Here is a 15,381-nt window from a genome sequence, read left to right as displayed (position 1 = left end):
TAATGTAAATTATTGATACATTTAGAAACTAATCCCGGTAGCAAAGCCATGCAGGAGTCTTGGGTTTGATTCCTGGATCAATTTGCCCATGTTGCTGCAGAGGCAACAGTCATAGTTCATGGGGATAGCCCTGGCCAATAGTGATACCTATCAGATTTAGACCCATGACAACAGGATTCCAAAAAGAGCCCAGGGCAGGCAGTGAACCCCAATACAAAAAAAGCTAGTGAAATCTGAAATGGAAATTGTAATGATTTTGAAGACATTTGTAAAATTTTGCATCCTTTATTCTCGTACTATTAATGCGATAGTAAGCATATTAATGGAAAGTGGCCTTTTTTTCGATTCTAAATATTTCATAATAGAGTAGAGGAGTAGCCTAATGGGTAGAGTAGCAAACTGAGAACCAGGAGTTCAAATCTCAGTGCCACTCCTTGTAACATTGGGCAAGTCACTTAACCCTCCTTTGCCAGGTACATACTATAAACCCTCTGGGGACAGGGATATACCCACTGTACCTGAATGTAAATTGTCTTGAACTACTGAGAAAGGTGAGATCTATATCCTTTTACTCCATTTATGTGGGACTGAATAAATATCTTCTGTCTACAAAGGAGAGACACCAGCTAAGCAGTTCATAAAGGCTTTTTAGTAGACAGTTGTTACTATTATTGCATACTTCAGAATCCAATCCTTGATCTTATATACCAATTCATCCCTACATAAGGGCTTGACTCTGTTTACAAGTCTCTTTTGAAAATAAAATGAAAAGCTATCAGAACAGGGGAGCCCCCAGGTGAATACTTAAAAGTGAATGACTGTTCAACATGGTACATTTAGCTGAAGGATAACTTTAAGCCTAAAGGTCTTTGTTGGCTCTTTGGGAGAATTCATTCTGTGTCAGCAGCAGGGTCAGAGTTATCCCCATCTCCCACACTGGAGACACCTTTCTGATGTCATTACTCTGTACCACTAGCACAGAATAGGTTCTCCTTGAATCAATACACAATCCTGAAGCTAACTTGCAATCCATCCAAATCGATTATCTTTAGGTATATGTTGGAAACACACTTTCATATGCTATCTTGACTTCTGAGCAAGGGAGAAATAGCATTAACCAGGAGGAGCATTTTGTATCCATTGAAACGTTTATAGATCAGAACTAGATATCTGGACAAGCTGGTTATCTGCATATATGGAATGCACAATTAAATTTATGTGGGTGTTATAATTTTACCTTCTGCTAAACTGAACATATACCCATGCCAAGTCTTTAGACAAAATACAAAGAAACTTCTTTAGTTACCTTCATGCTTTCTAATAACACCAGTGGATCTGCATCTGAGATGTCAGACTCCTAATTCCCCAAAACAGAAAAACCAATATCAAATATTTCATCCCAAAAACAGAGAAACAAAGTTTACCTAGCATGCATTTACACTCTTTAGAAGCTGCTTAATTCCACAACATAATATGCACCCCCAAAAAGGACATAATCCCACGAAAATCTGGGTGGTTTCACCACATGCTGCTTCAGTCAGACTAACTTCAGGGCACTGCTTGTAAGTGCCACACAAACAAAGGCTGCATATAGACAGAATCTAAGGGCTCCATTTACAAAGGTGCGCTAGTGGTTTTAGTGCACGCTAGCCGCTACCTCCTCCTTTTAAGCAGACGGTAGTTTTTCGGCTAGCGCACGCTATAGCACGCGCTAATCTTGTGCGTGCGCTAAAAACACTAGCGCACCTTCGTAAAAGGAGCCCCCAAGAGTGTGGCAGTATTTATGAAAATAAAGCAGTTAAAGGTTAGCAACAAGAAAGGCCCGACTCTCTCTTTCTCTCTCTCTCTCACACACCCACATTGGTAAAAGCTTTTCTTTATGAGCAAATTATTCCTATTTTCTGTAGGTAGTAGTAAGCCTGGGGGGAGCAGGAGATAGAACTAAAAAATGTATTTTTATTAAATAAGGAATTAAAGTGAGAACTGGGGAGAAATTGTCAAACTACTGTATTTTATATGTATTTTATATGTATCATAAATTTTAATTTGTAATTGTTTGCATCATAATCCCATAAAAAGCACTAAAAATTGCACGCGCAAATTTGGATACGTTACAAATCTGCATGCGCAATTTAATTGAACAGTGAGTCAATTAATGATGATAATTGGGATCTTAAGCAATTATTGGGGCTAACTGAACTTGATTAAAATTTACACGCATAATTTGCACGCAAATTTACACAAATTTTAGGCATGGGATCCACATGGGATGCACCATGTTTTAGTTGGTGTAAATGGCCATGCCTATAGTTGGCCTGATTTCTCTTGATGTTATCCCACTTTCATGGAATGCCACCAGTTTTATTAATAAACAAGTGTTTAAGCCCATTACATTAACGGATACTAGAGTAGATGTGTCTGTCTGTCTTTCTTTCTGTCTCTCTCTCTCCTTGGACGCTTTCTACCCTCAGGCCCAACAATTGTTCCTTTCTATTCCCTCCCTCCTTACTTCCTATGTTCTTAGTGTCCCCAGTGCCTCCTTCCCATGTCCTTAATACCCCTTCCCCTGTCCCTAGTGCCCCCAGTGTCTTCTTCCCATGTCCTTAGTGCCCCTTCCCATGTCCTTAGTGTCTCCAGTGCTCTTTCCTATGTCCTTCCTCACTGCCTTCCAGCCTTTGTCCCACCCCCCTCCCCCAAAGCTAGCCAGCCTACCTCCCTCCCTATCTGCCACGCTAAAGCCAGACTGCCTGCCTGCAAAGCCTGCCCCCCCTGAACTGGCCTCTGCTACTGCTACCTACCGTCTGGCCTACCACCGCTTCAAACACCCCCTAGTCTGCCGCCGCCCACCGAAATTAAACCAAAAGGAAAAGGGTCCACCGCACACAAACTGCTGAACGTGTCAAACACTGCCACAGAGCTATGAATCACAGAGGCAGGGATCACGGAGGTAGAAGTGTGCATGCGCGCTTAGGGTTTTATTATTATTGATGCATAATTCCCTTTCATGAAAGCTTACCTCCCCCACTCCATTTTAACAAATATACCCAAGCGCTGTCTTGCTAAAGGCATGGCACCCCTTTCGTCTCCCCTCCCGCTACTCTCCTTGCCGCATGCCCCTTGCCTTCCTCCATAACTTTTTTTACTTCTCCGGCACAAGATTGCTGCCCATGTCGACATCGGCGCTCTCCGACGTCACTTCTGAGACCTAGGAAGAGACATCAAAGGGCGAGCTGACACTGACGTGGGCATGCTGCTCACACCGGAGAAGTTAAAATGGTTTGGGGAAAGAGAAGGGGGGGTGCGCCGCTCACCCTTACTACGCCACTGAGTTTACTAGCAATTATAAGACACTATAGGACAAGGGTAGGGAACTCCTGTCCTCGAGAGCCGTATCCAGTCGGGTTTTCAGGATTTCCCCAATGAATATGCATTGAAAGCAGTGCATGCAAATAGATCTCATGCATATTCATTGGGGAAATCCTGAAAACCCGACTGGAATACGGCTCTCGAGGACCGGAGTTCCCTACCCCTGCTATAGGAGAATATTCTATAACTTTCTACACTCAGACTCTCATTGGGCCATTGGGACCCTCATGCCTCTTCTACCTCGCCTTCGTCTCGGCCATTGTGTCCTGCAGTTGCCTTGCATAGGACTGAGCCTTTATTTAATTGGACCTTTTTTTTCACTTTAGTTTAATTTTCTCTATTTTTAAATTAATTTTTGTTTTTGTAATGAATACTTGTTAGGATATAATAATAATAATAATACGGTCCTTACCCCTTCTGCTCGTTGTAAGGGTGAATGTGAGCTACCGCCTCTTGCCTGGGCTGGGCCTTGAGCATCTGCGCATGCTCAAGGCCTTCTGGCTCTCGTTCTCTCGGAGAGAACGAGATCTCCGAGAGAACAAGAGCCAGAAGGCCTTGAGCATGTGCAGATGCTCAAGGCCCAGCCCAGGCAAGAGGCGGTAGCTCGCATTCACCCTTACAACGAGCAGAAGGGGTAAGGACCGTATTTGGGAGGAAGGGCGGGCGGATGCCGCTTTCAGCATGGGGGTGCTTTGCGGTTCTTGCGGGGGGGAGGGGGTATTCGTGGGGGGGGGGGTTTGTGATGCCGGTTCAGGGGGGGCTGCGATGCCGGTTAGAGCGGGGGGAAGGTGCTCGTACACCGGAACATGCTCGGTTTGCGAGGCAAAAGTTTGCTGAGTGTTTTGCTCGTTTTGCAAAACACTCGCAAACCGGGTTACTCGCAAACCGAGGTGCCACTGTACATGAAAATATGTATATATCTTGTATCTTTCTCTATCTCTATCTTTCCTATCTGAATATGTTCTATGGAGTTCCTTTCTGTTTTTAATTGTTACATTGCAAACTGCTTAGGTCAGTAAAATGAAGCAGCTGTATATCATATTCTCAATAAACATAAACAAACATTTCCATACATTTCATTACCTCTGCAGCTCCAGCTTCTGCCTCCTGTGCTAGTTTGCTGAAGAAATCGTCACTCAGGAGTGTCCTGTCAAACAGAAAGAGCCTGTGACAAAGCTGCTGGTAGCATAGAATGCAGATAACCTTTGGTAGATGGGGGAAAGTGGCTTGTGCACATTCTTAATATGAAAAAACAGAGGTCAGCACGCCTCTAGTTTGAGAGAATTATCTTCTGCTCCAATCCTTGGAGGAAACAAACCAGCCAGCTTAAAACTACTGTATATAGATATTTCACAAAGTTTTAAGGAAGGAAGTGGAAGAGCATGTTTCTCGATGTAGTTTGTTTCTTTAAGGTTTCTATTTTGTGGCACACTGAAAGTTGTCTGTAACAGAGCAAATGATGCAGAAAGGAACAGATTCAAGTCCAATATACAGAAGAAAAGGGATTTATTTAACAATGCCCGATGTGGACCACACTTTTCTTGCACACGGACTGCATCAGGGGTTTCAGAGCACTGAAATTGGATCTAGAGCTCTCAACTGAATGATTGATATACTACATACTTCAACTAAAATCTCAGTCAAGCATAAGCTGTTAGAGACAACTGCAGCAATGAAACAACATTTCTGAGATTTTAGTTGAAGTATGTAGTATACTAATCATTCAGTTGGGAGCCCCTTTTGGTGCTCTGAAACCAACAATGAAGCCTGTGTGCAGACAAAAGGTGGTCCATGATGGGTATTGTTAAATAAAGGACTTTTTTTTTTCTCTATATTGGACTTGTGTCTGCTCCTTTCTGTGTCTGTTTCATTGCAGATCCATGCAGCCTCCTGTTGACATTGAGAATGAAAATGATGGCCGATAAAAGATGAGATGGCCTCTTCACCAATTAGTAATCTGTCCATCTATACCAATACTAAATCCCCTTCCTCCTCATCAGACACTCTTGTGCTTGTTCCATGCTTTCTTGACTTGAGATACCGTCCTCATCTTCAGCACCTCCACTGAAAGGCTGTATCAAGCATCCACCTCCCCTCCCCCCCCCCACACACACTTTCTGTAAAGAAATATATCCTTTTACTCCCAATACCCCTCCTTTTTTTATTTTTTTTATTCTTTATTAAATTTTCAATTCTTACAAAAGAGCAATATAACATACTTGTCATAAATCTGAGAATTAAGCACTTATAAACATTCAGAAACAGTTCATCAACCCTTAAAAAAAAATCCCTCCCTTCCCCTCCTTCCAGAAAAATTTTTTTTTAAAAACTTAAATTAGAAGATCATTTAAAACATATACATATACCTCCCCCCCGGATGTTTAAATATTATATCAAACAATATTAAAACTACAATAATTCTACAAAAGACATCAATGGGCTCCAAATTAATTTAGTTTTATTGCCCTATGATACTGAGTTTTTGGAAGTCGATTTGGGGACATATTAATAATATTTTAGAATCTGCAATCCCTTTGACTTATGAGGTAGTGATTTGTGGAACTGTGTTGCATGTAAATTACAAGCAACTGCAACTGTAAAAATTGGGATTGTCTTAGCTTTACGTTCTGGTGGGCAAATTTATGTTTATTATATAAATATGAAAAAACAAATGCTGATTTGTCAGGGAACACAAAAATTTTTAAATTAATTTGGAGCCAATACCCCTCTTTTACCCTGGTCCAATTCCAGGACGTCCTCTCAGCTGAAAGTCTCCTGCGCATTTATGCGACTCTCCTCCTTGCTGGCGTCTGTCCTCCTCTCCTCGCACCTCTCCTACTCCCGATCCCTCCACTGAAGCAGGTCGCGGCCAGATGCACGTCAACCACCACGCACTTCCAGGTGCCTTCCGGCCTGGGCACTGGATTTAGTGTGCCACCGGCCGGAAAGTTTGCGAGATACTGCTCTAGACCATGCCTCAAAGATTTACTAGATTCTTCCTGTTAGACAGACTTTCCAGGGTGTGCACCCTGTTGTATATTTTAAAATGATCTTTATTTTCATAAGACTCGGAAGAATACAAATCCTTATAAAAAGTAAGAAATTGCTTCAAAATTTGTTCAATTTTAGTGTGTGTACCTCCTTGTTTATCTTTAATTGCAATAATTTTAGTTTTCCTCTTTTTTGCTTTAAGAAAATTTGCTAGTAATCTTCCTGCCTTATTTGAGTTACCATAATATTGAGCACCTTAAACACCTTGTTATTATATAAGATATAGGTAGGGTGGGATTTGGAAATATGATATTTGCTAATTGGTTTATTATTAATGGACGGGGTGGGTGGGGAGGGATTCTTTTATACTTTAATGATTATAAGTAAGAATGTCAAGTGATTTGTAAAAATTTTTGATTGAATATTATACACTTGTTGTAAGATATGAAAATGAATAAAGATTTTTTTAAATAAAAAATAAAATATTTTAGCATGATCTGCAAAAGGCAAACCCTTTCCAACAGCCCTTCTGCAACATACAGTACGGCTAATATAGTACGGCTGATGAGCTAAAGTAACCTGGAAAAAAAAACAACAACCTTCCATGATTTAGCGATTCTACAAATACTAGCAAAAATGTGGTGGTTTAAAAAGGCTGCAATGCCAGAATGGTCGATATGAAGCATATCTCTTTCCAGACGAAGAGCACTTACATCAGAGACCATTAAACACCAGTTTATTTACAATGATGTAATCGCATTATGAAGAGCAAAAGGAAAAGCATGAGCCTCACAACTTGCCTTGAGGTACTATTGAAAAGACATGAGCTTAATTCAAATAAATAAATAAAACTGAAATGTGTAATTAATGTATCAAGTGAGCTGATCTGGCCATCTCTACAGCCCCCAATCACATGAAAGGACATGTGGTGGCAAGTTAACTGGTTGACAGTATTAGTTAGCATGTTCTGTCCTTACTTCTTACTGATGGCTGGGTTAATGCCTTTTGGTCTTCCTGCAACTGCTTCTGAAAGCAAGGAAGGTTTGCTGGATTTAACTGGGACTCCATCTTGAAATAAGAGAACATGGATAAGTCAGCTCTTTTTTAAAAAAAGTTTGCCTGGGTTAACAAAAAGCAGTAGAAATATAAAAAGATGGTGAAATGGGAAGCTGTGGATTTACAGTCTTCATACTTTCCACACTAGATTCTATGTTTGCATTTTTAGCCTACCTCCCAAAGAAAAAGAAATCTTATGAAGTGCATATTTATGGCTCCACATACTAACTTTTCTATTTGGTATACTGTTCAGATCAAAGTTTCAGGACCCATCACATACAACATTTTGGGGATTCATGCTTCTAAATGGACCTTAGACACAAATGGGTGTTCCACAGAGTGGGCTCTATTAGCTCTGGGTGAAATTTCTTGTTCTCTGTTACAGAGATGATTTAGGATTGTACAGTGGTACCTTGGATTACGAGCATAATCCGTTCCAGGAGCATGCTCGTAATCCAAAATGCTCATTTATCAAAGCGAGCTTCCCCATAGGAAATAATGGAAACTCGCTTTGATACATTCCCACCCCCCCACCGAGGCCAGCAGCGCTGCTCCCCCCCCACGAGAACCAGCACCTCCTCCCCACGATCCGGCACCCCCCCCCCCCGCCGCCATCGGGAACCCCTCCGTCGCAACCTGAAGTCCCCCAGAGCCCTCTTCTTACTTTAATGTAGCACCGGCATGTCGGCCTCCTCTTCTGTGCTGGCCTTGAGCATGTGCGCATGCTCAAGGCCTGCGAGTTCACGTTCTCTCCGTCTCGGTTTCCGAGGCGCCGATTTTGCGAATGTTTTGCTCGTCTTGCAAAACACTCGCAAACCGGTGCACTCGTAAACTGAGGTACCACTGTATTTTCTGTATAGCTATAACAACAGACATATATGCTGCACTAGGATGGTCCATGATAGCATACAAAAAGAAAAAAAAATCAACCTTGTCAAATCTTGTCCCCACAAGGCTTATTTTTGCCCACTTGATATGTCTCACTCAGGCGTCAAACTTCAGCTTGATTAAACAATATTTAGAGGCCACCCCAGGTTGCACTGTTTGCTTGTGTGTTGTGTATGCAGGCGATTGTGCATAATTAGTTTGTATGGCGTCATCTAATTTGCGATCTGCACCCAAAAACTGGCTCCTTGGGAAGTCAGTCTGTCAGCTGTCAATTGCTAGACTGTCACGTGGACTCGATGTTCTTCATCATTATGACAAAAGGAAACCTTTACCAGAAAACCATAAGTTGGTGTGTGCGTCAGCAATGGCAGTATGGGATAGAGCCAGGATAAAGACACAACACATAGGGCCTGTTTTACAAAGCCGTGCTAGCGGCTGCAGCGTGGTAACGGCCCCGAAGCCCATAGATATTTAAAGGGCTTCGGGGCTGTTGCCGCGCGGCAGCCACTAGCGAGGCTTTGTAAAACATGCCCATAGACTCTTTCGTTAGGAAGTTGAAGAAACTATACAAAAAGTATTTGTCCCTAAAGAACCCAGTGGCACAAAACCCACTCTGAAAGTATAAATGTGTGCATGTTTTTGTGTATACATGCACATTTTGAAAATATGCACTTACACTGCAATTTTGCCCCATCTCAGCCCCATAAACACCTACTTGCAGATCATATAAAAGTAGTACACTCTTTCCATGTGCCTACTTTTTACATACATGTTCCTGTGCAATTTTATACAAGCCCTTTGCACAAAGACTTTAACTAGAAAGAAATGTATCTACAGAAAAAGCAAATTCAAATGACTGCATGTAATTTTCTCCCTGGCAAATTTCAAAACAAAAGAATGCACATACTTTTAAACTGAAAATGGAACCTGCTAATTGTAGTACCACCAAACCAGTTTAAAACCTCTGGGCTTTGTCCATCTGCTGATTGACAGACATAACCCACGGGTTCTGGACTGATCTGGTAAGGACACTAAGGAAAGATGCAACATCCCAGTGTGGACAGTTTTAAAATTGTTCTCACAAATCCCTGCATAGAAGAGTTTAATTAACAAACCCAGGGCTCATGCAATTTTGATAGATCTGTCCTGCAATAGATAGAAACATGCATCAGCTACCCAAAACAAATTAATAAAACTCTTCAAATCGACCCCAAATGCTTACCATCTGCATCCAAGAGATCTCCCAGCACATCATCTATGGAACCTAAAAGAAACCACGTGTTCAGACACCAAATATATAAAACACTAAGGGCTCCTTTTACGAAGGTGCACTAGGGTTTTTAGTGCATGCACAAAATTACCGTGCGCTATAGCGCGCAGTAGCCGAAAAAGGAGGCGGTAGTGGCTAGTGCATGCGTTAAGGTCCTAGTGCACCTTTGTAAAAGGAGCCCTAAACAAATTAAATTTCAAAATTTATAGAATTAAAATCAAATCACTCAAACCAACAAAAATACTAATAAATGTAATAAATGAAATACTGCTCCTCTTCTAAGCAGAACTTGTTTATATTACACTGTACCGGGGGGTGTATGAGGAAGGACCAACAAGGATACAGAAAGATCAACAATTACACTTCTCCCTCCATATTTGCTGTGATAGGGGATTAACAGAACCGCAAATACAGAAAAACCGCAAATAACTTTTTCATATGTTATTCGCTGTTTTCTATTAAAAACCATTGTGAATATGGTGAAACCGTGAATAACATGGTGGGAGACCTGGCCTGTTCCTGAAGGAGAGGCAAAACACGGTAAAGAAAGTGCTGGGAATCAGTGATTTTCTCTGTAAACGCTTGGAATCAGCGATTTCTCTATGCAAGCTGATGTAATTTGGGGGGAGGAGCCAGCAAGCTAAAAACCGTGAATAATCGAAACCGTGAATGCTGAAACCACAAATACGGAAGGAGAAGTGTAAGTGGAAAGAGGAGAGAAAAAGATAAATTGAAAAACACTAAGCAGTCAATAATACTCTACCTTTTAGTCCTTTCTTAATTTTCGGTGCCTGAAGAAATATTGAAAAAGTAAACAACAACATTTTTAAATAGAGCAGTCTTGATTGTTTTGTAAATTACCCTTTATGTGACTGAGATGTGGCTCCTCCTTTGAGCTAACCCATCACTCTTTTCAGCTAAGCACTCTACAAAGACCTGAAAGCTCTCAATAAGCACCAAATCTAAAGAAAATATCATTTAAAAATAACAACTTTGCATCCTAGCTAAAAGGAAAGCTACCAGTTCTTCCTAAAGCTGAATTGCCTTTAACTGGTTTATTTTGCGAGCCTGTAGCTCAGTGCTTACAAGGTCACTTCTAATTCACAAGAGGTACTAAGCACGAAGGGGACAATGTTTAGAACTTGCAGCTTCTAAGCAAATGTACTCATGTCTGCCAGTGAATTTGTAAAAGAAAAGCCCCTGTGAAATTTCCCTCTGAATAGTTTGTGCTGGCCAGCCAGTAAAGGAAGATACTACCTCTAAGCAGGTGTTCTGCTCATCCTGGAACTGTGGATACAAAGTACACATGAACTCTGCACTATAACAAAGTCCATGCTGTAAATCACATATGGGATTTCAAAATTAAACCCTTGAGAGTTGACACTCTTTTGTGTATGAATACTTGCTCATATGAAAAAAAGAGGGCATTTTTCAGCCCCAAAATATATCCATTTAAAATTCTCATAAACTCAAAGTGGTGTACAGTACAATAATAATAGAATTATTATACACACATCATACTCCACTTTATGTTATCATACCCCCATCTCCCCCTCGTTACCCAGTTCCTTTTTACCCTCTACCCAACAGCATCGCAGGTGTCCTTAGAGCAAGTGCAGGTCATAGGTAGGGATTTGCCCAGTGTTGCTACATGGAAGACGAAAGAGGAGAAAATCTAGAATTGGTATTGGATTGTTGGGATTTTAGTATGGGGTGGAAGATCTGAGGTTGTGTTCATGGGGGGGTTGTTATTTAATAAGGTGTATAGCACTAGTTTTTGAATTTTGGCATATTAGTGAGTTTTGGGGTTTATTTCCTAAAATAAAAATTAAAGAAAGGAAAAAAAAAAATCTACATGAACAAATAGCTCATGCTTTCACTTTTGGAAATGATTTTATTATCAGCAGAAAGTGAGAATATGTTTGTAAATTAGGCTAATAGCTGGTAAAAGCTATAACCTTCAGGCCAACTGCTTCCAGTTGAGATAGAGGTCAAACATGCATAAATCCTTCTACTTTTTCATTGGCCCCTACCAACTTTCCTTGCAAAATTAATCAGTGCAAGCCCATTTCAATATCTTGTGTATAAACCCAGCTCCGGAATAATTTCCTTACCATTGTCTGGTTCCCGTAGACTTTCCCCTCTTCTTGGATCTACTGGATCATCTCAGGTTTTACTTTCTTGAGTATCCCACTTTTATACAATTGGTAATCACATCTGTCTTAATTTTTATGTAATGAAGAAGCAGACTTCTCCCTGAAAGCCAATTCAAATGACAGACTTAACTGATAGGCAGACTGTATGTCTCTCTTTTAGCTGAACTACTCAAGAACATAAGAATTGGCATACTGGGTCAGACCACGGGTCCTTCTAATCCAATATCCTATTTCCAACAGTAGTTAGTCCAGGTCACAAGTATCTGGCAGAGTCCCCCCCCCCCCCCAAATAGCAAAATTCCATGCTACTTAACCTCAGGGATAAGGAGCTATCATACAAACTGTGACCAAAATGGCTATAACAACTTTTTGTATGTTCCTACTGTAAAGGAAGTACAATTTGTGAGATACAGGAAGAGGGCTTTCACAGTGAGGGGTCCCTCTGTTGTGGAACTCCCTTCCTAAGAAACTTTACAATGAAATTGATTTGGCTAGGTTTGAGATTTAAAATTTTTGTATTTGAAGGTACTTAAGGTTAAATGTAGGTGGGAGGGTGTGTTGAGCTAGTCTGTGATGTTAACTATGGGCTCCTTTTACAAAGCCACAGTAGCAGCTGCTTCTGCAGTAATTACACCGATGCCCATATGGCTTTGCAAGAAACCGCTGAAAAGTTCTCAACCCAACCAAGAAGAGAATGATGTGGAGCCATGAAACTTTTGTTTCAGTAATATGAAATTAAATGAAAAGTGTCAAGAAAAGTGTGGAATAACTTGCAAGTTTCATGGCTCCACATCATTCTCTTCTTGGCTGGGCTGAAAACTTTTCAGTGGCTCCTCATAATGGGCATTAGAACATTTGCCACTACCGCAGCTTTGTAAAAGCAGGGTTATTTTGTAAATTGTTTTCATTAGTAATGTGAACCGCAGGGAGAAAATCAGATCTGTGATATAAAAATGTAAATAAAATAAAGAGTTGCCTTTATGGCAATATTTTACAACCAGACCTGAAAAAAGGCATATGGTTATAAGTTAGGTCAAGTATTTTGAAAGCTGAAAGTGTGGTCATGGCAGTGATGGGGTGGAAGCAATATACACACACTTCTCAGCTACTAATAAAAAACTACTTGGGAAGTAGCTAGAGGAGAGGATGATTTACATGTTTAACTGCCCAAGATATGAATTTTAGGTACTAACACTTTATGAAAATCAAAATTAACCACTACAAACTGCATCCTTGAATAAGAATGTTTTGAGTTTAATTTTAAAGTTTAGCAGGGAAGAGTCTAGTCTGAGGTCTTGAGGCAGGGCATTCCATCATTCAGGAGTCACGACAGAAAAGATCGTTTTACATGTTGTATCATACACTATTTGGCGGATTGAAGGAATTACTAAGAGATTTTGTGAGTTTGAGCGTAGTGTTCTTGATGGGGTGTAAGGATTGAGAGTTTTATCAAGAACCCTGCTTATTCTCTTACCATCCTTCAACTCTACCCCTTTTCTATTTTCCTTCTCTCTAGCTTCTAAAGAGAGTGATTACTTGATAAGAACATAAGTATCGCCTCTGCTGGGTCAGACCAGGGGTCCATCGTGCTCAGCAGCCCACTCCTGCGGCGGCCCTCCAGGTCCAGGTGTAAGTTCCCACCACCTGAATTGTTTAAGCCCTAATCCTGAAGTACCTTGTATAGTACCCCTCTATCTATACCCAGTATATATTTTTAAGTCTGAGCTGTTTTCCACAACTATCCAGGCATCGCCGAGTCCCCTTTAGGTAACTCCATCTTACATCTCTTGGATTCCGCGGCTTCCACACTCTTACTCTTAGGTACGGCGCTGTTCTGGGGCTCCGGTAGGGATTTTTTCTGGTAAACAGACCTCCCAAAAGATTATAAGATCTAAAAACCAAAGAGGAAGCTAAGCCCAATGCTCCCTCCTCCTTCGTGTACGTGGCACTAGGGCACTCTTCTTCCTGCATCTATCCAGCGCAAATCTGGCACAAATTAGGGGTAAAAGAGCACGAGGACTCCATCCCTGACAGTTTTAAGGCAAATTAGGTGATTTGACAGATCTGGAGAACTTTGGAACAAAAAGTTGGGAAATTCAAGATGACCGCCACAGCAGCACTTTAGCGCAAAAAACAACAACCCACAGCTCAAAACCAACCTAACTAAAATTAAAAACTAAAAATACAAGATTTTAGAGGTGGGGGACCCCACAGGATGTGGCAGAAACCTTCAAAAATACTTTTTTCAGAACCCCCGATTTTGTCCATAGGCTATAATAGCCTTACTCACTGTGACATGTGCTCTGAAAGTGCTACTGTTAATCTTCGGGCTGTCAGTTGGACCAAAGTCAGACTTATTCTTAACCCCATGGAATTGCACACAGAAAAGGAGGCAGCAAAATCTCAGCCAGCATCCTAAAGAGCCACACTGAGCCTCTTGTGATTGCCTAAGAGCTTACGCTCAAGCCACTGCAATTCAGTATGCGAGCTAAGCTACTAGGGATACGGATCCCAAGTTCCACAAGTTTTCTGCAGGCTGGCCAAACAGGTCCCCGAGGGATTAACCTGCTGGCTGTAGACCCAAGTTTGCTTCTTCTCTGTGCAAGCAGAGTTTACCTCCCCCCGCACTGGGGAGATCTAGTGCACCTACAGCTGCAAAAACTGTGAAAAATACCGAAAACAATAAAGAAACATACCAATTAGATCAGAAAGACACCTTCTGGCTTGCATGCACAAGGAAAAACTGAAGGGGGCAACTCAGCAGAGACCTCTGGAGAAGGAGGAGGAGTTGAAAACCTGGAATGGATTCCTTCTGCACGGCTCTCAAAGGGGAGCATACCCTACTGTCCAAAATGACATACCTATTGCATTAGAGCAGAACAGTAGTTAGCCTATGAAACTGAACTGGATATATATGTACTAGAACACTGCCCCAAGATCCATCTTTCTGAACTGTGGTCAACTTACTAGTTAACTAGTACTAAGACTCAAAGGATGAGAACAGAGAAGCATGTCTACTCCCGCTAGGACCACCTAGGTCCTCCATGCAAATACTTTTCCCCGGTCCCCTTGCTCCCTTAGAAAAGGTAACCTGGCCGGGCCGCCACCTCCGTCCTCCGTTTCCGGAATACAGGCGCAAGCTGAAACCAAGCGCCAGCTCCGCATCCTCGGTTGCCATGACAGCGCTTACACGAAGCCACACTCACCTCCCCGGCACCAGGAAGTAACCTCGCTTGTCTGGAGGAGAGCCCCTAGCCTAGCAAACACATGAGCAGTGTAGCTGACTCGAGCACTTTAAAGGGGCAGAGGCGCCGGCTTCTTAAAGGGAAGGCCAAAATGGTATTGAGAAACTCACAGTACCACAACTGTAGGCATAATCACGGGGGAAGTATAGCTCGAATTCACACTACATTCCAAAGACGGGGTCCAGTTGGGCTGCTCGCGCCAACGCCCTGCTTCCTGGGGGCCTGGTGTCTCTTTTGGTTTTGGATGTGTATGCTCCAAGCCTAATTTGGGGGCTAGCTGTGTATTCCAAGCCTCGTTTTGGTGCTCTAGCAGCTTCTTTGTGTGTTCCAAACCTCGTCCTCGATATCCTTTTTGCATGTTTTAAGGGTCGATTTCTACGGCCCATTTCTACGGCCCGCCTTTGCTTCC

At 41.8% G+C, this 15,381-nt stretch overlaps 1 protein-coding gene across 1 annotated transcript; it reads right to left on the bottom strand.

Moving 5' to 3' along the window:
- Positions 1 to 1,073: 1,073 nt before the first annotated feature.
- FBF1 (Fas binding factor 1) lies at positions 1,074 to 15,364 on the bottom strand. Its single transcript, XM_033960999.1, has 7 exons — positions 15,088 to 15,364; positions 10,335 to 10,362; positions 9,524 to 9,565; positions 7,335 to 7,425; positions 4,450 to 4,513; positions 1,307 to 1,357; positions 1,074 to 1,187 (listed from the first exon to the last, which is right to left on the bottom strand). The coding sequence occupies exons 1-7, from the start codon at positions 15,328 to 15,330 to the stop codon at positions 1,074 to 1,076; spliced, it is 633 nt and encodes a 210-aa protein (XP_033816890.1). The 5' UTR covers positions 15,331 to 15,364.
- Between the last annotated feature and the right edge of the window lie 17 nt (positions 15,365 to 15,381).

Source organism: Geotrypetes seraphini, chromosome 10 (genome assembly GCF_902459505.1).
Source record: "Geotrypetes seraphini chromosome 10, aGeoSer1.1, whole genome shotgun sequence".
In the NCBI taxonomy this organism is placed as follows: domain Eukaryota; kingdom Metazoa; phylum Chordata; class Amphibia; order Gymnophiona; family Dermophiidae; genus Geotrypetes; species Geotrypetes seraphini.
Note: the sequence above shows the minus strand (reverse complement) of the source record. Positions and strands in the feature narration are given on the sequence as shown.

Bases quoted from the DNA above. Each gene is read 5' to 3' on its own strand.
- FBF1 (XM_033960999.1), bottom strand. From the start codon at position 15,330: ATGCAAAAAGGATATCGAGGACGAGGTTTGGAACACACAAAGAAGCTG. The intron at 9,566-10,334 runs GTAGAGTATTAT...GGTTTCTTTTAG, and splicing joins AATTAAGAAAGGACTAAAAG to GTTCCATAGATGATGTGCTG. The intron at 1,358-4,449 runs GTAATGAAATGT...TTGGGGAATTAG, and splicing joins CAGAAGCTGGAGCTGCAGAG to GAGTCTGACATCTCAGATGC.